This window comes from Pelodiscus sinensis, unplaced genomic scaffold (assembly GCF_049634645.1).
Source record: "Pelodiscus sinensis isolate JC-2024 unplaced genomic scaffold, ASM4963464v1 ctg67, whole genome shotgun sequence".
NCBI lineage: Eukaryota > Metazoa > Chordata > Testudines > Trionychidae > Pelodiscus > Pelodiscus sinensis.
In genome coordinates, this window is record NW_027465935.1 from 400,947 (window position 1) to 427,194 (window position 26,248).

At 56.8% G+C, this 26,248-nt stretch overlaps 1 protein-coding gene across 1 annotated transcript; it reads right to left on the bottom strand.

Moving 5' to 3' along the window:
* Positions 1-6,585: 6,585 nt before the first annotated feature.
* Positions 6,586-13,262, bottom strand: LIF (LIF interleukin 6 family cytokine). Its single transcript, XM_075916988.1, has 3 exons — positions 13,127-13,262; positions 9,728-9,906; positions 6,586-9,198 (listed from the first exon to the last, which is right to left on the bottom strand). The coding sequence occupies exons 1-3, from the start codon at positions 13,197-13,199 to the stop codon at positions 8,761-8,763; spliced, it is 690 nt and encodes a 229-aa protein (XP_075773103.1). The 5' UTR covers positions 13,200-13,262; the 3' UTR covers positions 6,586-8,760.
* Positions 13,263-26,248: the final 12,986 nt, after the last annotated feature.

Genomic DNA, 26,248 nt, shown 5'->3' on the forward strand with positions numbered 1-26,248 from the left:
ATGACCCCTCGAAGTCCCTTCCAGTTCTATGATTCTGTAGACATCTACCAGGGATGGTCTAGATGAGGCTTGGTCCTGCCAGGAGGGCAAGAAACTGGATTTAATGCCCTCTCGAGGTCCCTTCCAGAACTATGTGTAAGTTGAAATCCCCCAGAAACCCTGTTTTGTTTGGTGTAAATACTTTTCAACTCATACACCTGGCACACAGTGGGGAGAAAAGAACTCTGTGAGCAATTCAGGAGCATCACCCATGGTATGTCTACACAGCAAAGTTATTTCGAAATAACAGTCGTTATTTTGAAATAACGAGTTGACACACACAATGCATTTCAAAAGAGCGGTTTTCTATTTCGAAATAGTGCGTCCACACGGAGTGGACATTGAATCGCATTGAAGGCTGGTTGGCACCAGTTCCGGCAGGGAAGCGGGTCAGAAGTTACCTTGTGGCCAGGGCGGCCAGCAGGGCACCCTGGGAAGGGCTGGAGGCCTCCTATTTGGAAATAAGTGTCTACACATTATTTCGAAATATCAGTTTCGAAATTGGCGCTATTCCTTGTGGAATGAGGTTTACCAATCTCGAAATAAGCCCTCCGCTATTTCGAATTAATTTCAAAATAACAGAATGGCTGAGTAGACACTAGGAAAGGTATTTCAAAATAACGGCTGTTATTTCGAATTAACTTTGTTGCGTAGACATACCCAAGGTGACGCTCCTGAATTGCTCACCGAGTTCTTTTCTCCCTACTGTGTGCCAGGTGTATGAGTTGAAAAGTATTTACACCAAACAGAACAGGGTTTCTGGGAGATTTCAATTTACACATAGTTCTGGAAGGGACCTCGAGAGGGCATTAAATCCAGTTTCTTGCCCTCCTGGCAGGACCAAGCCCCATCTAGACATACCCCCTGAGACAACACCCTCTTGTCATCCAAGGAGACCACCCAAAAAAACAGAGACAAGTCAACAAAACCGGCCGTGGATTTTTTTTTTTTTTTTGTGCTCAATCCGGATCGCTTCTGCGCTTCCAATCCGGCGTACGTCGCCCAGCCAAAAGCCACATGCGCAGCGGCGGAAGGTTTCTTTTTTTCTGTTTTCACGCTAGGGGCCTGCTGAGATCAGATACCGCCCTCTTATCTGCCTGCGCTGCCGCTGTTGTTGACAACCGAGGAGATTACTGCCGACTCAGCGCAGGATGTTCCGTTCCCGGTGATAGCCCCGTCTGCCCTCCGCCTCGCACACCCATTGAATGGCGTTTGTGCAAACTTAGCACTGGAGTCGGCCAAAACCTCAGCTCCTAGAAGTTTCCCTTGTGCCCGGCGTGGGGACGGGATGGGAGATATGTGAGTAAGTGTAAAGTCATGCACATTGTGAACAAAAAAACCTAACTACACGTACAGTACGATGGGGACTAATTTGGCTCCGACAAATCAGGAAAGGGATCTTGGAGTTATCGTGGACAGTTCTCCGAAGACGTCCACGCAGTGTGCAGCGGCGGTCAAAAAGGCAAATAGGATGCTAGGAATTAGTAAGAAAGGGATAGAAAATAAGACGCAGAATATCTTCCTGCCCCTGTATAAAACTATGGGACGCCCACATCTGGAATACTGTGTCCAGATGTGGTCTCCTCACCGCAAAAAAAGATATTTTGGCCTTGGAAAGGGTTCATAAAAGGGCAACTAAAATGATTCGGGGTTTGGAACGGATCCCGTATGAAGAGAGGTTAAAACGACGGGGACTTTTCGGTTTAGAAAAGAGGAGACGGAGGGGGGATAGGATAAAGGTCGATAAAATCATGAGTGGGGTGAAGAGGGTGAATAAAGAAAAGTGATTTATTCGGTCCCATAATAGAAGAACTAGAGGACAGCAAAGGAAATGAACGGGGAGCAGGTTTCAAAGGAATAAAAGAAAGTTCTTCGGCACACAGCACGTAGTCAACCTGTGGAACTCCTCGCTGCAGGACGCTGTGAAGGCTAGGACTAGAACAGAGTTTAAAGAGATAATTTCATGGAGGTTAGGTCCATAAAAGGCTATTAGCCAGGGGATAAAATGGTGTCCCTGGCCTCTGTTTGTCAGAGGCTGGGGAGGGATGGCAGGAGACAAATCGCTTGATCGTTGTCTTCGGTCCACCCTCTCTGGGGCACCTGGTGCTGGCCACTGTCGGCAGACAGGATACTGGGCTAGATGGACCTTTGGTCTGACCCAATACGGCCGTTCTTATCTTCTTATGACCTTCCTGAGGTCCTGTCCGAACAAGTGCACGTGTCGGTGCGCACGACAACACGCCCCCCCCCCGACACAGGAATCGAGGTCACGTCGGGTGGGGGCCGGGTCCAGGAAGGGCAAATCGTTAAGCGAAGCCGAAGCCTCCACCGGAGTACGTGCAACCTCTACCGCCCGGCAAACTAAGCTTCGGCTTGGAAGAGGGCGGCCGCCTGGCAAAAACCCTGCCACGAGTCCTCGGGCCTGGGTGTCCGCTCCCTGGTCCCGCCCCTGCTGCTGGAGACTCCGCCTCTTTCCGGCCCCGTCTGCCCCCTCTCTCTGGGAAGGCGGGGGGGGGGGGCCCGATGGCATAGTTCGAGTGCCAGGTGCGGGGTGCGGGCCACAGGAGAGCGCAGGGGAGGGTCTGCAGATGGCCCATGGGTAGGGCCGTGGCAGGCTCTTTGGGGCACCACACCGCACCACTGTCCCCTGCTCCGCCCCTTTTTGGAGCGGGCTCGCCGTTCTCCCCGCCCCTCCCTCGCGTTCACCCAGCTCAGGGCTGGAGGGCCCGTGGGATCCCACCGCTGCCCAGCTGACAAGCAGCGCGCCTGGGTGGTGCACATTCGGTGCACAGGGAAAAAAATTATTCCGCACATGGATGGGAAAAATTAGCAGGAGCACCAGGGAGCTGGCGGCCGCCTCCAGGAGCCACACCGAGCCAGGGAGGGTAGGGGCCCTGCACGACTGATTGGAGATGCCAGGGTCCCTTTATGACCCACACGGGAGCAGGAGTGACCCCTTCTTACCTGCCCCCATACCAGGGCAGAATGCTGCCTCTGTTTTCTGTATTTCCCTTCCCCTCCTACCCACCTTGGTTGGGGGGGGGGCGGGGAAACGGCGAAGGGACACAGTCTCAGGGAAAAGGGGCGTGGCTTTGGGCTCAAGAGGCGGGGCTTCCCCCGCCGCCTCTGCCTTCGGGCTCAGCAGCTGCATTTTACAGGGAGGGGAAACTGAGGCACGGGGCAGGACTCACCGCCACGGCGCCTCCAGCTGGCCGCGCTAAGGAAGTCCCTCTCACGCCAGGCTCCCTGATCCGGACCCCCAAGCCGCCTACCCCCACCTGGTGACCCACGGCCAGTCTGCATCTAGTCCCCACCCCCAACCTGCTGCCTTTTCCTACCCTCTTTGCCGCCCTGCAGCCTTAGTAGACTCCGGCCTCTCCCAGGGCCGGGTTTTAGCCTTAAAGGGCCTGTGTGGGGCGGCCGCCCCCTCACTAGGGGGAAGCGATTTCCCGGGGGGGCTGCTTCCCGTCACAACGGACCCCTGGTGAGGCGGGAATTTCCAAAGCCTGCGCCCGCAGACCCCCTGGCTCCCCACGCAGAGGTCGCCCGGAGACTCGCCACGGGTTGGCTGCAGTAGAAGGGCTATGACACTTTCGGAGGGGAGCCTGCTTTCGTTCCACGGCAGCGAAACGCTGTGCCGGATCCATTCTGGATCTGAGAACCGCTTTGCTTTAGGGAAAGTCACCGGCGTTTTAGGGTCCACTGCCTGCTCCCAGACCCTCATCCGGGGCCAGAACTCGGGGGGGGGGCTGGCAGGCACAGGAGTACCCCAGAAAGGTTAGGCGGTGAGGCCCGTCAACCACTATTAGCCAGCATGGGTAGGAAGAGCATCCCTAGCCTCTGTTTGTCTGGAGGTGGGTGACCCTGTTGTGATCCCTCCCTCTGGAGCATCTAGTATTGACCACTGTAGCCAGTCAACCTGTGGAACTCCTCGCCAAAGGATGCGATATTGGCCACTATCAGCAGATAGGACCCTGAGCTGGATGGGCCTTTGGTCTGACCCACTCTGATGTTCGTAAAGCCCCTCAGGGCAGCAGAGCCGCCCAGTGAAATTGACATTCTTGTCCGTTTCACGGCTGTCACGTTACTGGATTCTAAGGGAAGCAGTTAGATCCATGCTGCATGCATGGGGGGGGGGGGGGTTTGGCCCCAAAAGTGTATACAAAGGGGGCCATGTGAGGTGTCAAACAAAAGCTTACCTTCTTCTGATTCTATATAGGCGATTTATGTGATTGGATAAGGTCTGTGTGTGACGTTATGAACATGTATTCTGTGTGGATGCCGAAAGTTTCTCCGTATGTGGTTGAGCAATGAACGAGGGAGCTCCATCTATGGACACGCTCGTGAGCACGTCTCCATGGAACGCTAGCCCTCTATTGGCCAAGGATATCGCTCAAGAACGGGAGCGATACCTAGGAGCTACCAGTAAAGGACCCAGAAATAGCCCACTGGCCAGGTGACTTGCTGCAGCCAAAAAGAGACGAGGAAGGAAGGATAGAGGGGCCATGTGACATCCTCCATTGGGCGCTCAGCTCTTCATCGCAGATGCAGACTCGCAGGGAGCAACGAGCCGGAAAGAACTGTGGACCCATCCAGACATAGGATGTACACCAGAGACTTTTAAGCCAGCTGCTATAACATCTCTACTAGAGCCTGCCTCGAGAACTGGGAGATTCGATGCATGTCATGTAGGGTCCTTTAACAACCTCACTCTCCGGCTTTTCTTTCTCTTAGTAATAAACCTTTAGGCTGTGTCTAGACTGGCCAGTTTTTCTGCAAAAGCAGCCGCTTTTCCGGAAAAACGTGCCAGCTGTCTACACTGGCCGCTTGAATTTCCGCAAAAGCACAGACCATCTCGTGTAAGATTGTCAGTGTTTTTGTGGAAATACTATGCTGCGCCCGTTCGGGCAAACGTCCTTTTGCGCTAAATGTTTGCGCCAAAGGGCCAGTGTAAACAGCTCCGATTTGTTTTGCGCAAAAAAGCCCCGATGGCGAAAATGGCGAGCGGGGCTTTTTTTTGCGGAAAAACGCGTCTAGATTGGCCACGGACGCTTTTCCGCAAAAAATGCTTTTGCGGAAAAGCGTCCTGCCAATCTAGACGCGATTTTCCGCAAATGCTTTTAACGGAAAACTTTTCCGTTAAAAGCGTTTCCGGAAAATCATTCCAGTCTAGATTTTAGATGCTAAAGGATTGGCTCAGCGTGGTCTTGTGGGTAAGATCCAGAGTATAAATCGACCTGGGAGCTGTGGCTGGTTTCTTGGAACCGGACAGAACTTGTTCAGGGTAGGTGGGATTGGGTGCTAGGACCCCCCACTGGTGTATGAGGCCATGTGGGGCACGGATATTGCTGGCGTGTTGGAGGGGTTTTGCTCGTGAGGCTTCCAGCCAGCCAGGCAGGCGGCCGAAGCGCTTGGTGTGACTGGTGTGTGGCCAGCTTGGGACGGTCTCCAGCCTGGGGGCTGTAAGGAGCCCCGAATTTGAGCAATTCGCCCTGAGCGATGCCCAGACCCGGCCTGGTCTGTCACTCCGGCCGCTCATCCCCGTGTCAATTTCGCCTCTCGGATCCCGCGCCCAACGCTGGGCCGGCGCAACGGGACTCGATCCGCCCGGGGCTGAACAACCGGACGGGGCGTGTTATCAAACGGAAGCAGCGTCGGGCTCTTCCGAGACGCTCAAACAAGAGCGTAGCTCATTCTGGAAGAGTAGGCGGGCGGCCCGGGGGCTCCGGAGAAGGATTTCATCACCCGCCTGTTCCACTCCCATTCTCGTCTATACTCCCGTTCTATTGGCCAGCGCCGGATCACCCTACTGCTGGGATGTTAGGTGGTCCGGGCTCCGCCAGCCTCTCAGGAGTCTTTGCCAAGGCTGGGCGGGCGTCTGGGAGGTGGTTCGGTCTTTGATCTGATTTGGCTGGTTTCTCCGCGCGGGCCTGTGGGGCTTTTGAACACCTGGGAGCTCTCGGGCACCGAATCCCGCTGCTTTTCCCCACTATTGGGGTCACTGTGGGGCCGCAGAAGGACATAGATTGTAGGTTCCCAAACTGGGGAGAAATTCCAGGGGGGGGGCACAAGGCAACTCAGCCCCCTCCCCCCCGCAAGACTTGCTGGAGTGGGGGGAGGTTGGAGTGTCCCCAGCAGACTTCAAAGGGCAATACCGGCTCTGCTCTTAAAAGGGCAATTTTTTTTTTGTACCAGTAACTTTTTTTTTTAACACTGGTCCCAGGAATTAAAGGGGCCACAGCTAGTTTTTTTTTTTTGCTCAGGAACTCGGGTGGTTCGAATGTGCAGTAAGGGACGACATGACCCCCAACACGGTGTGTAGCCCGCTCATGGGCCAGGCTCAGCTTCCCCCCCCCCCCCCCGCCCCATCATTTCACCCCTACGGTCCCATTCCTGAAGAACTGGTAAAGGCTTCATCCAGCAGCCTGGACTCAGCGCGAAGAGGGTCTGAGAGCGAGGCCAGAGGAGTGCGAGGCCGTGAAAGAAACAAGGCCAGCCATGGGGAAACTCCCCCGTAACACACCAAGGGAGAGCGAAGAAAACCACAGGGGGGAAAAAGCCAGCTTGCGCACATTTATTTGGTAAAAAAAGACAGTCTCAAAATATAAAAATAAATATTTAAATAACAGACAATATATTATTATTAATTATTATTATTATTATTATTATTAATTATTATTAAAAGTTCTTTGAAACATCCGGCATGGGACATCCAGCCATGCAGACGCACACACGTTACCCTGTCCCCGTGGCACCATGTCAGCATCATTAGCACGTACGGCACATGTGGGGCCCCCCCCCACCTCCCCGCCATCCCGTCTAGGTCTGGCCCCATTGCACAGCAAGTGGGGGGGGAGAGGGGAGCTCAGGAAAGCTGAGCTGATCAACAACACGCCCAATGCTAGGGTCGGTGTCTATGGGTGGTGCACATTCACGCCCGCCTCAGTGCATAATCATAAATTTATTCCGCACCGGCACCGCAAAAATTGGCCCCCACGGCAAAGATGACAGGGAAAATTGCTTGGAGGGGCCTGGACTCTGTTTTGCCTGAATAACCCGGCTCCCTCCTCAGCCATTTGGGGGGGGGGGGAGGAGCGTCTCCCACGATTCACGGACGACTAACCAAGCGCCTTCCCCGAGCGAGATGGCGGGCGAGACGCTCGTCTCGGCCGCGCTCCGGGCCGGCTGCGGACCCCGCTTACGGGAGGGGGATACGAGGGGCGTGTTTTGAAAAGGCCGCCCAATGACGGGCCGGTTCTGGCTTCCCGGCAGCACAGCCTGGGACGCCTTCCAGGGTCCGAGCCAGCTCCAAAGAGGCAGGGTCCGGCTGGGGTGGAGGGGCGGTGCGATACCCCTCCTTTCTGCAGGCCTGACCAGCAGCAAGCTCCTCCCACCGGCCTGACCAGCAGCAAGCTCCTCCCACCGGCCTGACCAACAGCAGGCTCCTCCCACCGGCCTGACCAGCTGCAAGCTTCTCCCACCGGCCTGACCAACAGCAGGCTCCTCCCACCATCCTGACCAGCAGCAAGCTCCTCCCACCATCCTGACCAGCAGCAAGCTCCTCCCACGGCCTGACCAGCAGCAAGCTCCTCCCACCGGCCTGACCAGCAACAAGCTCCTCCCACCAGCCTGACCAGCAGCAGGCTCCTCCCACAGGCCTCACGAGCAGCAAGCTCCTCCCACCGAACTGACCAGCAACAAGCTCCTCCCACCGGCCTGACCAACAGCAGGCTCCTCTCACCAGCCTGACCAACAGCAGGCTCCTCCCACCGGCCTGACCAGCAGCAGGCTCCTCCCACCATCCTGACCAGCAACAAGCTCCTCCCACCAGCCTGACCAGCAGAAAGCTCCTCCCACCAGCCTGACCAGCAGCAAGCTCCTCTCACCGGCCTGACCAGCAACAAGCTCCTCCCACCGGCCTGACCAGCAGCAGGCTCCTCCCACAGGCCTCACGAGCAGCAAGCTCCTCCCACCGAACTGACCAGCAGCAAGCTCCTCCCACCGGCCTGACCAACAGCAGGCTCCCCCCACCGGCTTGACCAACACCAGGCTCCTCCCACCGGCCTGACCAGCAGCAAGCTCCTCTCACCGGCCTGACCAGCAACAAGCTCCTCCCACCGGCCTGACCAGCAGCAGGCTCCTCCCACAGGCCTCACGAGCAGCAAGCTCCTCCCACCGAACTGACCAGCAGCAAGCTCCTCCCACCGGCCTCACCAGCAGCAGGCTCCTCCCACCGAACTGACCAGCAGCAGGCCGAACCTCAAAGGGCCACGCTCTCTGCTCCCGTCCCGTGGCCGTCAGGGGACCAGGTGGCTCACGAAGGACACAGCCCGTCCCCTGCCCCCTCCCCAGCCGGCTTCTCAGCTCCCGCTAGCCCCGATCCAGCCCTCCTCCCGCCCCCCGCATCCCTCTGCCCAACCCGCCCCTTGGCTCCATTCCAGGGCCTGCCCCCCGCCCCCGCGTCAATAAATGAACGGGCCGGGGGAGGTGACCCATAGGAAGCCAAGGGGGCTCTGTCATAATCAACCATCGGGGCACGGAAGCGGGGGGCGGGGGGGTCTGTCCCACGCCGTGCAACGTCATCGGCGGGAGGAAAATCCCCGAAAGCTGCAAGCGCGGCGGCTTCGCCCGCTAGGCCGGCTGGCCAGAGGGCGCCGGCGGCTCACGCGCACTCCCCGTGGCCCACGGGGGAAGCGGTAGCGTCCGGGGGGGGCGGGGCGCTCAGTCCTGCGGGAGGTGCGGCAGCAGGACGCGGACGGCCAGCGCGATGACCTGCGTGTACCGCCGCAGCACCTGGCAGCCCTGTTGCTTCTTCAAGAAGACGCTCATGGACTTGGTGCTCTTCCCGTAGACCACGTCCACCTGGTCAACCCGGTACTTGGTGCACAGGAGGCAGGTCAAGTTGGAGAAGAGGCCCCGGGCCGTCTTCGTGGTGTTGTGCAGCCGCTCCAGCAAGTCCTGAGCCTCGGGGTTCAACTCCTTCTGGTCCCGGGTGATGTTGCCCAGCGAGGCGTTGAGGAAGGCGATGACTTGGTAGAGCGCCACCAACACGTCCTTCCTGGGGCTGGTGCGGTTGGCGTGGAAGGCCGGGAAGAAGATGCCCTCGGCCTTGCAGAGCTGGTCCGCGTGGCTGCTGAAGGGGTCCCCTTGGCGGGCCAGCTGAGGGAGGCGGGGAGGGAAAACGTGAGGAGGGAAACTGAGGCGCGCAAGCCCTGCCTGACTCCCGGGACATTCCTCAAGAGGGTTCTAGTCCTCCTCGCTGGGCAGGAAACGGCCCCGTTGTTTTCTGGGGGTCCCCTTACCACGGCGTTCTAGGATTCCCCTACCAGGGAAGGTCTAGATGGGGGTTGGTCCTGCCGGGAGGGCAGGGAACTGGACTTGAGGACCTCTCGAGGTCCCTTCCAGAACTATGTGTAAATTGAAATCCCCCTAAAAACCCTGTTTTGTTTGGTGTAAATACTTTTCAACTCATACACCTGGCACACAGTGGGGAGAAAAGAACTCCGTGAGCAATTCAGGAGTGTCACCTTGCCATCCAGCCCTCCGGAAATCCTAGCCCACTGATCCCGGCCCCTCTGGCCCCCTGTCCTGGCCTGGCTCCAGGAGGGGCTACTCAGGGCATGACGCCCAACAGGAAGGCTCCGATTTTCCATGGTGCGCAGCCCCCCGGCCGGCAGGGGAAACTTACGTAGAGGCTGAAGAGATCCCGGGCCGTGGCGTTGAGCAGGGCCACCAGCCTGTGGGTCTGCTCCTCCACGTTGTGCTTGCAGAGGTTCAGGTTCTCGCACATGGGGCTGGGCGTGTCCACCGGCAGGGCCTTGCCGGCCGCCAGCCGGCAGTGGAGCAGCAGCAGCAAGGGGACCGCACCTGTGCGCCGGGGAAAGCGAGAGCGGTGAGCCAACGGGACGGACATCCCCTCTTCCGTCTCCCGGTGCGGCCCAGACGACAACACCCGCTGCCCCGTGTCGGCCCTCGTCCGGCTGTCTGCACCCCCCGAGAGCCGGCCAGTGTGACCCAGACGACAACACCCGTTCCCCTGCGTCTCCGCCCGCCTGGCTGTCTGCACCCCCCGAGCGCCGGCCAGTGTGACCCAGACGACAACACCCGTTCCCCTGCGTCTGCCCTCGTCCGGCTGTCTGCACCCCCCAAGAGCCGGCCAGTGTGACCCAGACGACAACACCCGCTGCCCTGTGTCGGCCCTCGTCCGGCTGTCTGCACCCCTCGAGAGCCGGCCCCGAGTGACCCAGACGACAACACCCGCTGCCCTGTGTCTGCCCTCGTCCGGCTGTCTGCACCCCCCGATAGCTGGTCCCGAGTGATCCAGACGACAACACCCGTTCCCCTGCGTCTCCGCCCGCCCGACTGTCTGCACCCCCCGAGAGCCGGCCTGTGTGACCCAGACGACAACACCCGCTGCCCCGTGTCTGCCCTCGTCCGGCTGTCTGCACCCCCCGATAGCTGGTCCCGAGTGATCCAGACGACAACACCCGTTCCCCTGCGTCTCCGCCCGCCCGACTGTCTGCACCCCCCGAGAGCCGGCCTGTGTGACCCAGACGACAACACCCGCTGCCCTGTGTCTGCCCTCGTCCGGCTGTCTGCACCCCCCAAGAGCCGGCCAGTGTGACCCAGACGACAACACCCGTTCCCCTGCATCTCCGCCCCCCGGCTGTCTGCACCCCCCGAGTGCCGGCCCCCATGTGGCCCGGACAACAACACCCGTTCCCCTGCGTCTCCGCCCGCCCGGCTGTCTGCACCCCCGCTGGGTGCAGCAGGAATGTGGCAGGAATTCCCCTGCGGGTTTCTTTCTTTTGTGCGTTCCCAGGTTGTGCAATGAAGCTGTCACTACCTGCAGGCGTGCGCCGAGCGTGCCAAGGAGAGGGCAGGGCAGGGACGGGGGGGCGGGCCCCGTTCCCTAGGCGCCTGCTGCCAACACCGACCCACGCTGGCTATTCCCAGCAGCCTTACAGGTGGCGCGGTGACTCAGTTTCCCTAGGGCAGCCCGCCAGGAAAGCCTCTAACGCCGCCCAGCTGATTAGCAGAGCGCATCCCCCCCCCCCACACACACACCCGCCGGCAGCGTCTGTGTCTCCTGGCGGGGCACCGCCGTGCCCGCCGTGGGGCGCAAACCCCAATTTATTCTGCCCACGCCGCGGAGCCGGGGTGGCCGTGGGAAAGCGGGGGGCACGCTCTGCGGTCTCCTCGCTCCCTCTCGCCCGCTGTGACTGTCAGATCTTGGGGGGCAGAGACTGGCAGAGGCCGTCCCTGGTCTTGCGGGTCTGATCCCTTGTTATTGTAGGCCCTACTGTAATGGGCGCCGTAACAGCAGGCGCCTCGTTTTGCCGCTGCGGGTATTCCCGTGCTGGGGGGGACTTGCGATCATTTTCGATGACCCATCCGCTGTCGCACACACAGACCCCGCCCCCCCTCCCGTCTCTGGGGCGCTAACGTCGCAGCAAAGAAACGGTACGGGGGATGTGGCTGGCACCCAAGGGTGCTGCTTGGCCTCATTTGTCTCGACACGCGTCTCTAAGGAGGCCAGAGGCCTTCGGCACGGCAGGGAGCCCGCCCTCGTGGAAAAGGGAAACCGAGTCACGCCCGGCCGGTAGCCGAGAGCAGCCAGGATCAGCGCCCGCGCCCGTGCCGAGCGGGCCCAGAGGCAACGGTTCCCGGGAAGCTGTCGGCACTTGTCGAAGCCTCCGGCCCCGCATCGGGAAAGAGAATTGCTCTATTTACTCCGGGGGCGGCCACATCCGCGCCCTAATTTGGACCGGGCCTTGGATGGGATTTCCTTTCGGTGTCGCAATCGCCCTGCCGGGCGCGGCTGCGTGCGGAGAAGGGGCGTTTTCCGGGGCTGCGCGGAAAGGCCGGGCGTATGATTTCCGGAGGGGCGGGAATTCTCGCTCACAATCCCCCCCCCAAAGTCGTTTTCCAGCACGGGGACTCGAGCCGCACTCAGCCGGGCCCGGATTGCTCCCGGACGCCGACAGAGCCACCGCAGGCTCCGTAAAGTATGCTAATGAGGGGCTCATTTGCATGCGGCGCGACCGCATTGGCAGCTTTTCTGCCGCCAGGGGTGTTGGCGCCCAAAGGAGCCTGGGAGACCATTTCCTTTGGCGCCCAAACCCCTTTTCCCGCACGATCGGCAAATGGCCTTTTGGGGGGATCTGGCGGGAAAAGGGGGTTTTGCGCACGAAGAAAACACCCGCATGGCTTGTGTTTGCGCCCAAACCCCTTTTCCCGCAGGATCGGCAGACCTCCTTTTGGGGGGATCGGGCGGGAAAAGGGGGTTTTTTGGGGGCGCCAGACGAAAACGTCCCCGCGGCGCGTTTGTGCGCCGCAACGGAGCGGCAGAACAGATGCAAATGAGCCGGCGAGGCGTGCAAATGAGCCGCTCGTGCGCGTCTTTCGGGGCAAGAAAACTGGCCGCCTCGGAGCGCTTCCCTGCATCCGGGGGCGCTTCGTTCCCGGCGGATCTGGCGCTGCCGTACCGCGGCGCCCACGCGTTGTGCTCGGCGCGGGAACCTCGCACGAGGCTGGCCCCAAACGCCACGCCCCCTCCACACCCGTCACAATCTGGTCCCCCCCCCCGGTTCCCCGCAAGGATGTGAAGATGCTGGTGGGCTAGAAACGTCGACCAAGCGAGACCCCTTCCCCTCACACACCGGCGAGTTTTTCCGCAAACTCAGATGATTTTGCGGAAAAACTTGCCAATCTAGACACAGCCGCCGAGTGTGGGAGGTGGCCCAGCCGGGGCGGATTTTTGAGCCTGGGGGGGCTGGCTGCCTGCTGAGTCGTCCCCCCCTCTTTTCTGCTTTCAATCAGCTCCGTTCCCAGTGCCAACTTCCTCCTGACGCGAGTTTTCCTGCCCTCCCAAAGCCGCGTCCTGAGCTCCCCGAACCCACCCGGCTTGCGAGGGTTACATTTCCAGCGTTAGGTGGCACCCGGCCAAATTCAGCCCGGTTTCGCCGCCTGCTGCCAAATCTTAGCACTGCTCACGGGCCGGGGGAACGTGCGTTTCGGGCGTCTCCGCACCGAGCTGCGCCCACCTCGGCCCCGGGGTTTGCAACCGAAAAAGTCTTTTTTTTACCTGCCGGGAGGGACTTCATCTTTAACTGCATCCCAAGAGCCGGGGAGTGGCGTTCACGGGAGTTTTCCGACATTCGTGTTCATACCGGGGGATTTCTCTGCTTTATATACGGTCTGTGTTGTAAGAAGGGGGGCAGAGAGGGGGGGAGAAATGTTAAGAAGATTCATTCAGGAAGTCAGCGACTCGCTGGAAAGAGTGAATGAGTTTTTTCGACTTTTGTGTGGGGCTGATAACGTTGAGCTCATCGGCTGTGGTTTGCCGGCTCTCAATTGTTTGAACGGTTCGATTCAAGGAAAACCCGCGACGTCGCAAGCTGACGGTGCTCAGGGGAAAAGCGGGGGGATTTCAGCCACGGGTCACTAGGCAATGTGGCGACTCACCCCGGGGAGGGGAAAGTGTTTGCCGTTTCCGGAGGGCGAGTCGCACCGCCCACGTCCCTGCTTCGGGATTTCCCTCTTTGATTTTGGACAGGTGAGACGGCAGCCCCAGCTCCGTCGAGTTTCCCCCCCCCAGCGATCACACTGCAGCCGGAGAGGAAATTGCCAAACAGACTTTTGTCATGAATCAGGGCGGAGGGAGAAAGGCACGGACTTGCCCTGTCTGCCGCCAGAGGCCACCGCCCCGGAGGGAGGGAACAGAAGAGGGGATCATCAAGCAGCCCCCCCATCACCCATTTCCAGCCCCTCACAAATAGAACAAAACAACATCCTGTGGCGAGGAGTTCCACAGGTTGACTGGGGTTTTTGTTTGTTTGTTTGTCTGAAACCTGCTACCTAACATGGAGACGGGTGCATGAGCTTAGCCCACGTAAGACACCATCCCTGCTCATCCTGGCTCATCGCCATGGATAGACCAGGAACGTAGCTCACTCTTTTTGGAGCCAGCTTAAAGTTCTGGCTTTCGGAGCGTCCTGTGGCGAGGAGTTCCACAGGTTGACCATTTGGGGTTTTTTTTTTGGTTTGTTTGTCTGAAACCTGCTACCTAACATGGAGATGGGTGCATGAGCTTAGCCCACGTAAGACACCATCCCTGCTCATCCTGGCTCATCGCCATGGATAGACCAGGAACGTAGCTCACTCTTTTTGGAGCCAGCTTAAAGGTCTGGCTTTCGGAGTGTCCTGTGGCGAGGAGTTCCACAGGTTGACCATTGGTCTTTTTTGTTTGTTTGAAACCTGCCACCTATTAGCTCCCCCTGCTGGCCCCAAGTTCTTAGATGGTGGGAACGAGTCAGTAACTTTTCCCGTGTCACTTTCTCCACACCTGTCACGAGGTCTGGGAGCACTTGATCGACTAATAAAACATGGAGATGGGAGCATGAGCTTTCGCGGGCACAGCCCATCTCTGCCCATCACTATGGATGGACCAGGAACGTATCTCACCCTTTTTGGAGCCGTGTTAAAGTCCTCACCTTTGCCGCGCCCTGTGGCGAGGAGTTCCACAGGTTGACCATTTGGGGTTTGTTTGTTTGTTTGTTTGTTTGTTTGTTTGTTTGTTTGTTTGAAACCTGCCACCTATTCACTCCCCCTGCTGGCCCCAAGTTCTTAGATGGTGGGAACGAGTCAGTAACTTTTCCCTTGTCACTTTCGCCACACCTGTCACGAGGTCTGGGAGCACTTGATCGACTAACAAAACATGGAGATGGGAGCATGAGCTTTCACAGGCACAGCCCATCTCTGCCCATCACCATGGATGGACCAGGAACATATCTCACCCTTTTTGGAGCCGTGTTAAAGTCCTCACCTTTGCCACACCCTGTGGCGAGGAGTTCCACAGGTTGACCGTTTGGGGTTTTTTTTGTTTGTTTATTTGAAACCTGCCGCCTATTTGCTCCCCCTGCTGGCCCCGAGTTCTTATATGGTGGGAACGAGTCAGTAACTTTTCCCTTGTCACTTTCTCCACACCTGTCACGAGGTCTGGGAGCTCTTTAGAGACTAACAAAACATGGAGATGGGCGCATGAGCTTAGCCCACGTAAGACACCATCCCTGCCCATCCTGGCTCATCGCCATGGACAGACCAGGAACGTAGCTCACTCTTTTTGGAGCCAGCTTAAAGTTCTGGCTTTCGGAGCGTCCTGTGGCGAGGAGTTCCACAGGTTGACCGTTGGTCTTTTTTGTTTGTTTGAAATCTGTCACCTATTCACTCCCCCTGCTGGCCCCGAGTTCTTAGATGGCGGGAACGAGTCAGTAACTTTTCCCTTGTCACTTTCTCCACACCTGTCACGAGGTCTGGTAGCACTTGATCGACTAACAAAACATGGAAATGGGACCATGAGCTTTCGTGGGCACAGCCCACGTAAGACACCATCCCTGCCCATCCCAGCTCATCGCTATGGATGGACCAGGAACGTATCTTTCTCCTTTTGAAGCCGTTTTAAAGTCCTGGCCTTCAGCGTGTCCTGTGGCGAGGAGTTCCACAGGTTGACCGTTTGGTTTTGTTTGTTTGTTTGAAACCTGCTACCTATTCCCTCCCCTTGCTGGCCCCGAGTTCTTATATGGCAGGAACGAGTCTGTAACCTTTCCTTCGTCGCTTTCTCCACCCCTGTCACGAGGTCTGGTAGCACTTTAGAGACTAACAAAACATGGAGATGGGCGCATGAGCTTCTGTGGGCACAGACCACTTAATTCAACATCCTTGCCCATCCTGGCTCATCGCCATGGACGGACCAGGAATGTATCTTGCTCTTTTTGGAGCTGGGTTCAAGTCCTGGCCTTTGCCGCGTCCTGTGGCGAGGAGTTCCACAGGTTAACCATTTGGTTTCTGTTTGTTTGTTTGAAACCTGCTACCTATTCACTCCCCCTGCTGTTCTTATGCGGCAGGAACAAGTCGGTAACGCTTTCTCCACGCCTGTCGTGAGTGTGTCGACCTCTGTCCTCTCCTCGCGTCGCCGCCTCTTCTCGAAGCTGAAAAGTCCCGGTTGGTTCCATCTCTCTTCCTAAGGCCGCTGTTCCATTTTTGGAGCCTTTTCCGGAACCTTTCCCGATGCCGAGAGGAGAGGAGGCGGCCACATCTGCACACCGTCTTCCAGATGTGGATTTATCCGGCGGCAGCGAACCTGCTCGGGAAAATGTTTCTTTTCCAGCTGCAGCGCCAGGAGGCTGCTGAAATCGCATGCTCCCCTAATTCTCACATTGGCCCCTTTTCCTGGGTCATCTCTGCTAACGGCTTGGGTGCCTGTCCTGCAGGCAGTGGGGTGGTTAAGCCAGCAGGGGGCGCTGTCTTCTCCGAGTCGGTACGAACCCCGGGGCCCCGGGCTGGTGCGAGGGCAGGCGTGGGTAATCATTTTCTCAGTGGGGCCACGTCATTAATTTTGGGACATGGCTGCAGGCTGGCTCCACCCCCGGAAGGGGCGGGGCCTGCGGAAGAAGAGGCGGGGCTGGGGATTGGGTGGCCAAAAAACACCCCCCGCAAAATAAACCACCGGGAAAAACTTCGGTTGAAAAGAAAAAAGGGGGAGACCAATATTAAGCAGAAAAAAAAAAGGTCACTGTGCCTTTAAATTATTACCACGCCCCTTTCTCCGGTCCCAGAAAAACAGAAAATACCGGTATTCTCTGGGACGGTTTTTTAACCGACAGGAGGGCAAAATACCGACCTGTCCTGTCTGAAGCTCTTGCGTAGCAGGGCCAAACGTTCGTAGCCAAAGCCTCTGAGTTTACATTTTTCCCTGGTGTCTGATTCTCTCTCCGATTGCTGTTCCTGCCGGGAGGAGATCGCAAGGGACGAGCTGACCTCGAGTTTCGCCCCCGCCCACGCTGCCCCGGAGGCGTGCAAGTGGCAGTGAGCACGTGCCACAAAGGCCGGGAGATTTGGGTTTCCCCGCATAACTCCAGTTTGCTGGGCTCCTGCGCTGCTCGACTGAGCTGTCTTCGGGACGCATTGCTGGGACAGACGTCGAGCGGAACCGGCGGAACTCCCTGCTGCTGGATTGCCAGAAGAACTGGGCACGCACACGGGTGGCAAACGGCAGCCGCAGGGCCAGCCGGGAGGCTACGATTAGTGGTCTGTCTCCACTTGCGCCCTCTTTCGAGAGCGGGATGCAAACGAAGCCAGTCGAAATTGCAAACGAAGCGCGGGATTTAAATAGCGTTGCACAATCGCGCGACGGCGCTATTTCGAAATAACGGACGCCGGTGAGACGCCGTCAAAACCCTTCTCTCGAAATCGCCCGCATCCCTTGGACAATGAGGTTTCCCGGGTCTGTCGCGAGACGGGTTTTCTCTCGAAAGCGCCGCGTCTGTTCTTTCGAAATAGCGCCGAATATGCAAATGAAGCCCGGGTTGTTTAATGCCCAACTCCATTCGCACGTTCGCACGTCTCCATTCGCCTCCCTCTCTCGGATTTTCTTCGAAACTGTACAAACGAGTCAGCCCGGGCGCCGAAAAAAATGTACAATCTTTCCCCGTCCTGGGATTTTTTAAAAATGTCACCATTATAACGTTGGCGTAAACCGTCCAGAGGTCCAGTCCCTATCTGATCCTGCGAAAACCTCGCCAACGTAAAACCAGTAGTTCTCTTCCTACGTGCCCCGGCTTCCGAGAAAGTCCGGACGTTACACACGCCAGTCGATTCGCTTGGCCCCCACGCCCGTCTGATCCCGGCGTCCAAACCGAAAGAGAGAGAGAGAGAGATCGGGAAACGCAGCTCGAAAACGACCCCGGGCGGATTTCCGCAAGCAGTCCGAGCCGCGGGGGCCGGAGAGAAGGAAGCCGGCGGTTCCTCGCGGCTGCTGTACGGAGTCGTGCGCGGGACGGGACGGAGAAAACGAGGCTGCGCGCGAGACGCCGGTCGCCAAGCGAACCTCGTGCGTTGATAGTGAAAGAGGGACTTTTTCACGTGCTCCGTCCCACGCCGGCTGGGTCTGTGGGTCACCGGAGAGCTGACGGGATTCAGGCACCGGAGAGAACGTGTAACCCAGGGGTCCTCAACGTTTTTCCGTCTCCGTACCCCCGTGGCTTTTAAACCGTCCCGTACCCCCTATTCAATAGGAAAGGAAATAAATTCGAGACGCTAAAATCCACCCCTTTTTTTCACTAACACGACTCCTTCGGGAATATTTCAATTACGATAATCTAGTTATCCCCCGTACCGCCTTGACAAGCGTCTCGTACCCCCTGGGGGTGCGCGTACCCCAAGTTGGGAACCCCTGGTGTTACCCACACGCCTAGTGTGGGTCACTGACCCGTGCCGCGGTACTGAGACCACAGCAAGAGTGAAAATCAAGAGACGTCTACAGCAGAGGCCGGGAGCCAACCGGCTTTTAGCTCAGAGGGTAGAAGCGCCTGGATTTAGCTTCTGAATTCCCCGGTTCGAATCTGCCTGAACGCTCCTTTTTGGAGGGGTGAGGCCGGTCTCTAGATCTGGATTAAACGCCGAGGGGCAGACCCGGTTCTAGATCTGGATTAAACGCCGAGGGGCAGACCCGGTTCTAGGTCTGGATTAAATGCCGAGGGGCAGATCCGGACTCTAGATCTGGATTAAACGCCAAGGGGCAGACCCGGTTCTAGATCTGGATTAAACGCCGAGGGGCAGGCCCGGTTCTAGATCTGGATTAAACGCCGAGGGGCCGACCCGGTTCTAGATCTGGATTAAACGCCGAGGGGCAGGCCCGGTTCTAGATCTGGATTAAACGCCGAGGGGCCGACCCGGTTCTAGATCTGGATTAAACGCCGAGGGGCCGGCCCGGTTCTAGATCTGGATTAAACGCTGAGGGGCAGACCCGGTTCTAGATCTGGATTAAACGCCGAGGGGCCGGCCCGGTTCTAGATCTGGATTAAACGCCGAGGGGCAGGCCCGGTTCTAGATCTGGATTAAACGCCGAGGGGCAGACCCGGTCTCTAGATCTGGATTAAACGCCGAGGGGCAGACCCGGTCTCTAGATCTGGATTAAACGCCGAGGGGCAGACCCGGTCTCTAGATCTGGATTAAATGCCGAGGGGCCGGCCCGGTTCTAGATCTGGATTAAACGCCGAGGGGCAGGCCCGGTTCTAGATCTGGATTAAATGCCGAGGGGCAGACCCGGTTCTAGATCTGGATTAAACGCCGAGGGGCAGATTAGGACTCTAAATCTGGATTAAATGCAGCGCCTTCCAGCGTCTAGGAAGCTCCCCCCCTTAATTGTGCCTGCATGGGGCACTAGCTTCGACCCACAGAGTCAGCAGGCAGCGTGTGCTAGTGGTTACTGCCGCGGGAGGAAGGGGCGTTAGCAGCCCTGGGTGGTCAGGGCATCACGACCGGCCATTGCAGCGACTTTAGGAAAGTCGTCAACTCCGGGGATCCTGAACTCGGCTGGGCGTCCCAGGCGTTAGCGTAATTGCCGATCATTAATCATAGCCACCCACAATCCCCCTCTGCCTCCACAGCTTGGTATGCGCCCCGGGCTGCGTCGTTCGCCAAGCCGCTGAGCGGATCCCCCCACGCTCATCGCACCAAGTTCATTCGGCGTTCGGGGGGTTAATCGTGCCTTAAGCCCCACTGCGAAGATCACAAGACACGGATGTGGGAGTCGGAGCTTCCCAGCTCAGCCCCCCACGCCGTCAAGGTCTGAGGCGAGGGAGGGAAGACGCCGATTCTGCAGAAAAATGTTTTCAAGGCTCAGGAATTGCTAGGCTGTTTCTCACCAAACTCCCACGCCGGGCCGGCCCCACCCTGAGGAAGGACGTGTCCGGAGAGCGAACCGCCTTCCGGGGTGATCTGGATGTGTGCTGAAATTCATTAACCCATTGGAAAGCTTCAGAGAGTCGCCGAGTTGCTCTGTACAGGGTCAACTTTAAAACGAATTCATCAGCTTGAAAAGGAATTAATAAAATCCGTACAGGATCAGCTTTAAAACGAACTCATCAACTTGAAAAGTAACGGAGAAAATCGGTACAGGATCGACTTTAAAACGAACTCATTGACTTGAAAAGTAATTAATAAAATCCGTACAGGATCAGCTTTAAAACGAATTCATCAACTTGAAAAGTAACGGAGAAAATCAGTACAGGATCGACTTTAAAACGAACTCATTGACTTGAAAAGTAACGGAGAAAATCGGTACAGGATCGATTTTAAAACAAACACATTGACTTGAAAAGTAACAGAGAAAATCGGTACAGGATCGACTTTAAAACGAACTCATCAACTTGAAAAGTAACGAATAAAATCCGTACAGGATCGACTTTAAAACGAACTTATCAACTTGAAAAGTAACAGAGAAAATCCGTATAGGATCGACTTTAAAACGAACTTATCAACTTGAAAAGTAATGGAGAAAATCCGTACAGGATCGACTTTAAAACGAATTCATCAACTTGAGAAGTAACAGATAAAAACCGAACAGGATCGACTTTAAAACGAACTCATCACCTTGAAAAGTAACAGAGAAAATCGGTACAGGATCGACGTTAAAACGAACACATCAACTTGAAAAGTAACAGAGAAAATCCGTACAGGATCGACTTTAAAACGAATTCATCAACTTGAGAAGTAACAGATAAAAACCGTACAGGATCGACTTTAAAAGGAACTCATCACCTTGAAAAGTAACAGAGAAAATCGGTACAGGATTGACGTTAAAATGAACACATCAACTTGAAAAGTAACGAATGAAATCGGTACAGGATCGACTTTAAAACGAACACATCAACTTGAAAAGTAACGGATAAAATCCGTACAGGATCGACTTTAAAACGAATTCATCAACTTGAAAAGTAACGGATAAAATCGGTACAGGATCGACTTTAAAACGAATTCATCAACTTGAAAAGTAACGGATAAAATCGGTACAGGATCGACTTTAAAACGAATTCATCAACTTGAAAAGTAACGGATAAAATCGGTACAGGATCGACTTTAAAACGAACTCATCAACCTGAAAAGTAACGAATAAAATCCGTACAGGACCAGCTTTAAAATGAACACGCCAGCTTTTAAAATGAACCCATTCGCCGTATGTGTGTCTCGCCCCGCGAGAAAGCAAGATCCCATGTCTTTTATCCCCACAAGATGAGAGACAGCCGCTGCCAGAAACCACCTTAAAATCTACTGCAAGAGAAATGAAAAAAGTGACTTGACCGAGGGCATGATGACAGTCAGTATCGGAGTGAGGAACGGCGCTTTGATTTCCTGAGCTGCAGGCCCACACCCTACCCACTAGATCACACAGCCCAGTTTAAAATGTATTGCAAGAGAAAGGAGGGGAAAGTGACTTGACCAAGGGCACAGTGCAAGTCGGTGGCAGAGTAAGGAACAGCGTTTGGAGTTCCTGAGCTGCAGGCCCATGCCCTACCCACAAGATCTCACAGCCCAGCTGAAAATCTACTGGAAGAGAAAGGAGTGGAAAGTGACTTGACCAAGGGCACAATGCCGGTCGGTGGCAGAGTAAGGAACGGCGTTTGGATTTCCTGAGCTGCAGGCCCATGCCCTACCCACTAGATCACACAGCCCAGCTTAAAATCTACTGCAAGAGAAAGGAAAGAAGTGACTTGACCAAGGGCACGATGCCCGTCGGTGTCAGAGTGAGGAACGGCACTTTGATTTCCTGAGCTGCAGGCCCAGGCCCTACCCACTAGATCACACAGCCCAGCTTAAAATCTACTGTAAGCGAAAAGAGGGAAAAGTGACTTGACCAAGGGCACAATGCCGGTCGGTGGCAGAGTGAGGAATGGCGCTGGGATTTCCTGAGCTGCAGGCCCACGCCCTACCCACTAGACGGCACGGCCCCTTGTGGCAGAGCCCATCATCTCGGAATTAGGAGCCTCCGTGTGACGCTTCTCTCACAAAGCTCTCAGAGACGGAACGGTCATGCCCGCAGTGGGGCATCCGTGCATCTCACGGCGCTTGATGGAGAGGGGGGAGTAGCATGGTCCTCATTTCTCAGGGAGGGGAAACTGAGTCGCGGGTCCACGACGCAATCTGCCTGCGCAGGTTTTGGGGTGAGGGTTTTTTTTTCCAAGCAGGGATCTGACACCCCTAAAGGCAAAGACCCCCCCCCCCCCCCGAGACGATTGCCAGTGTCCGGTATTCCTTCCTCCGCCACCGATCAGCATCATGCCCTTGGTCCAGTCACTTTTCCCTCTTTTCTCTTGCAGTAGATTTTAAACTGGGCTGTGTGATCTAGTGGGTAGGGCGTGGGCCTGCAGCGCAGGAATTCCCAGCGCCATTCCTCACTCTGCCACTGATCAGCACCGTGCCCTTGGTCAAGTCACTTTTCCCTCTTTTCGCTTGCAGTACATTTTAAACTGGGCTGTGTGATCTAGTGGGTAGGGCCTGGGCCTGCAGCTCAGGAATTCCCAGCGCCGTTCCTCACTCTGCCACTGATCAGCACCGTGCCCTTGGTCAAGTCACTTTTCCCTCTTTTCGCTTGCAGTACATTTTAAACTGGGCTGCGTGATCTAGTGGGTAGGGCCTGGGCCTGCAGCTCAGGAATTCCCAGCGCCGTTCCTCACTCTGCCACTGATCAGCACCGTGCCCTTGGTCAAGTCACTTTTCCCTCTTTTCACTTGCAGTACATTTTAAACTGGGCTGCGTGACCTAATGGGTAGGGCATTAAAAAAAAAAACCCAGAAAATACCAGCCATGTAAAATGTCGGTTCGTTTCTATTTTTCTCGGACGGAAGGCTGCTTGGGACATTCCTCCCCCTCTGCGTCCGGCGGAGGCAGGGAGTGTGCAATTTTAAAGGTACCGTGACTTTTTTCGGGGGGTGTTTTTTTGGGTCCCTGCGCTGTTGGTTTTTTTTTTTTTTGCTCCACCAATTTTTCCCCCGCCATGTGCCGTATTTTTCGTGCGCGATCTGGCATCGAGGCTTGTCCGCTGTCCGGTGTTGAACCAAACAGTCCAGCATTGGAGTGTTCTGTCCGGGAAATCAAGGAAGGAAACGGGCTCCAGCTCTCAAAAATCGGGACCGTCCACACCAGCCTCCTGTCCTAACAAAAAGGATCAACGCGACCGGTTTCCGGGCTGATGACTTAAGCGTTGGCTTGATTCTCCTCCGCCTTCCTTTCTCTACCCGGCCTTCCTAGGACTGGCAGATATTTTCCAAAAAAATACCCAACGGGGAGGTATTTTCGGAGGGTTTTTACCAGACAGAAGCCACAAAGACCAAGTGGAAACCGGACACCTGCAATCTTAGGCCTGCCAAGACTCAGGCCATGTCTGGCCAAAGGTTTGGCCCAGGTTACTGCCAGGTGGACAGGCCCGGCACCGGCTGGCTGGAGATACTCCAGCATCTTGCCCGACACTGGACGTGACGCGGAAGTAGGCGTTTTCTCAAGCCACGGGCGTGGCGGAGCCAATCCCAGCTGAGTGACACAGAAAGGAACAAGCAGAGCCCTTCCTTTTGGGCAGGGGGAGGCCCAACCCGTTCCAGGCCAAGAGCCGAGGGGGAAAAGTTGTGCCAAAACAAAGCCCCACGTGCCGCCGTTTGGTCGAGCAAAAAAAAAAAAAGGACGCCGCCCCTTTAAAAAACTCCCGCTTGGCTTTTTAGCACAGGGGCTAGGGGTCGGGGAGCCATTCCTAGGGGCGCAGGAGGTTTCGTGAGCTGCACGTGAAAGGGGGAAGCTGGCCACCCCCGGCGACTGGTGGATGACAGGAGAGAGACCCTCACCTCGAGGCTGTGTCTAGACTGGCACTGATTGTGCGGGAAAACTTGCCAGCTGTCTACACTGGCCGCTTGAATTTCCGGAAAAAAAATCAGAGGCCAGAGACACCAATTCTACCCCCTGGCTAATCGCCTTTTCTGGACCTAACCTCCCTGAAATTCTCTCTTTAAACTCTGTTCTAGTCCTGGCCTTCACAGCGTCCTGCAGCGAGGAGTTCCACAGGTTGACTGTGCGCTGTGTGACAAAGAACTTTCTTTTATTCGTTTGAAACCTGCTCCCCGTTAATTTCCTTTGCTGGCCTCTAGTTCTTCTATTTAGGGAACTAATAAATCACTTTTCTTTATCCGCCCTCTCCACCCCACTCCTGATTTTATAGACCTCGATCCTATCCCCCCTGTCTCCTCTTTTCCAAACTGAAAAGTCCCCGTTGCTTTAACCTCTCCTCATAGGGGACCCGTTCCAAACCCCGAATCATTTTAGTTGCCCTTTTCTGAACCCTTTCCAAGGCCAAAATATCTTTTTTGAAGTGAGAAGACCACATCTGTTAGGCTGTGTCTAGACTGGCACGTTTTTCCCGCAAAATCATCTGCTTTTGCGGGAAAAACGTGCCAGCTGTCTACACCGGCCGCTTGAATTTCCGGAAAAGCGCTGACGCTCTCCTGTAAAATCATCAGGGCTTTTCCGGAAAAGCGTCCTGCCCATCGAGACGCGCTTTTCTGAAAATGCTTTGAACGGAAAACTTTTCCGTTCAAAGCATTTCCGGAAAATCCTGCCAGTGTCGACGTAGCCTGAGGGTTTTCCGATGCCCGGGGCTTGTTTCCACGTCACTCCGGACGGCCGCAGGTTCAAAGCTAGCTGCGTCAGAAAAGCCCCTCGGGTCTCGGCGTCCCCCCCCGCGACCAACCTGCGTGGATTTCACAGCCGTTGCCTACGTCCTGACGCCAACACAGGCCCGGCTAAGGGACGGAGACGACCCAACGACACAAGAGTCCGGAGCCGCTGTCAGAAAAGGGAATTATTGCTCGGATGGTTACATCACGCCGCTGGGACCCAACGTTCTACACACGAAAAAGCCCCAGCGCCCGGGCACGGCCGCCTTACGACCTAGCGGCGAGTCGTTCCTCCGGATTTTCGCGGCACCCGGCGCCTCCGCCCGCAGCATGCCCTGCCCCGCGGTGGCGAGAAACCCGAGTCCTTATTTCACGTCCTAATTTCCGAGACGATCTGGAGAAGATCCAAAGAGCCACCCAAAAGAGGAAAGACGTAGGAGCCACGAGCGAGGAAGGACGACGGAAAAAAACCGGGCGTGGAAAGGAGATGACGGACAGGAGAGCGGTTTCAAAGGGTGTCGCGAGGAGATGGCGGGAAATGGTTCTCCGTGGCGTCTGAGGACAGGCCACGAAGCAATGGGTTTCCGCTGCAGCCAGGAAGACTGAGGCTGGCCGTTAGGAAAAAGTGCCGAACTCGGTGGTGAAACACGGGAATAAATTGCCCAGGGAGGTGGTGGAATCCCCATCGCTGGAGATATTGAAGAGCAGGTTGGATAGACACCGACCAGGGATGGTCTAGACGGGTCCTGGTCCTGCCGTGAGGGCCGGGGACTGGACTTAGTGACCTCGCGAGGTCCCTTCCCGTTCCAGGCGTCTGGGATTACAGTACGGCATCCCCAAATCCCGGCATCTCCTGCCTCCCTAGTGGTCTAGCAAAGACGGAGTCGTGCCAGCCGGTCCATTAAGGAAAACGGGTGCGCGATCGCAATTCTCCTCGTCCCCCCGTGTCCCCTCGGCGCAGGCTGTTCCGGACGGGTCCACAAGGGGGTGTCTTGCGCCGCCGTCTAGACGGGGTGTCTGCTGGGCTGTTCCAGGGACAGGCGGGGGAATACAAATGTGGCCCTTTTTCAGAGGGGCGCTTTTTTCCCCTCTATTCTTCCCCCCGCCCCCTCCCGTGACAGCCCCGGGGGCATGGCTTGCTCCAGGAGCTGGATCGCCCCCCGACGTCCTGATTCGAGGGGCTCGCTACCCGGCTGATTGCAGGGAGGGCGTTTCCTCGCCCACACCCCCAGAGAATCGGTGGCAGCTGCTGGCTTGGGGTGCTGGAAATCAGCCTCGTTTGGATAGCGCCGTGCTCCGTCTCAAAGCCCTTTCGACGGGTGGGGAAACTGAGGCACGGAGCGGCGGGGGGAAACTGAGGCATGGAGCGGCGCGGGGGAAACGGAGGCACGGAGCAGCGGGGGAAAGTGAGGCACGGAGCAGCGCGGGGGAAACGGAGGCACGGAGCGGCGCGGGGGAAACGGAGGCACGGAGTGGCGGGGGGAAACGGAGGCACGGAGCGGCGGGGGAAACTGAGGCACGGAGCGGCTGGGGGGAAACGGAGGCACGGAGCAGCGGGGGAAACGGAGGCACGGAGTGGGGGGGAAACTGAGGCACGGAGCGGCGGGGGAAACTGAGGCACGGAGCGGCTGGGGGGAAACGGAGGCACGGAGCAGCGGGGGAAACGGAGGCACGGAGCGGGGGGGAACTGAGGCACGGAGCGGCGGGGGAAA

What these genes read in the sequence shown, in the direction of transcription:
- LIF (XM_075916988.1), bottom strand. Translation starts at nt 13,199, where the DNA reads ATGTCGGAAAACTCCCGTGAACGCCACTCCCCGGCTCTTGGGATGCAG. An exon ending in GATGAAGTCCCTCCCGGCAG is followed by an intron (nt 9,907 to 13,126) that starts GTAAAAAAAAGA and finishes CCCGGCGCACAG; the next exon opens with GTGCGGTCCCCTTGCTGCTG. An exon ending in GGGATCTCTTCAGCCTCTAC is followed by an intron (nt 9,199 to 9,727) that starts GTAAGTTTCCCC and finishes CGCCTCCCTCAG; the next exon opens with CTGGCCCGCCAAGGGGACCC.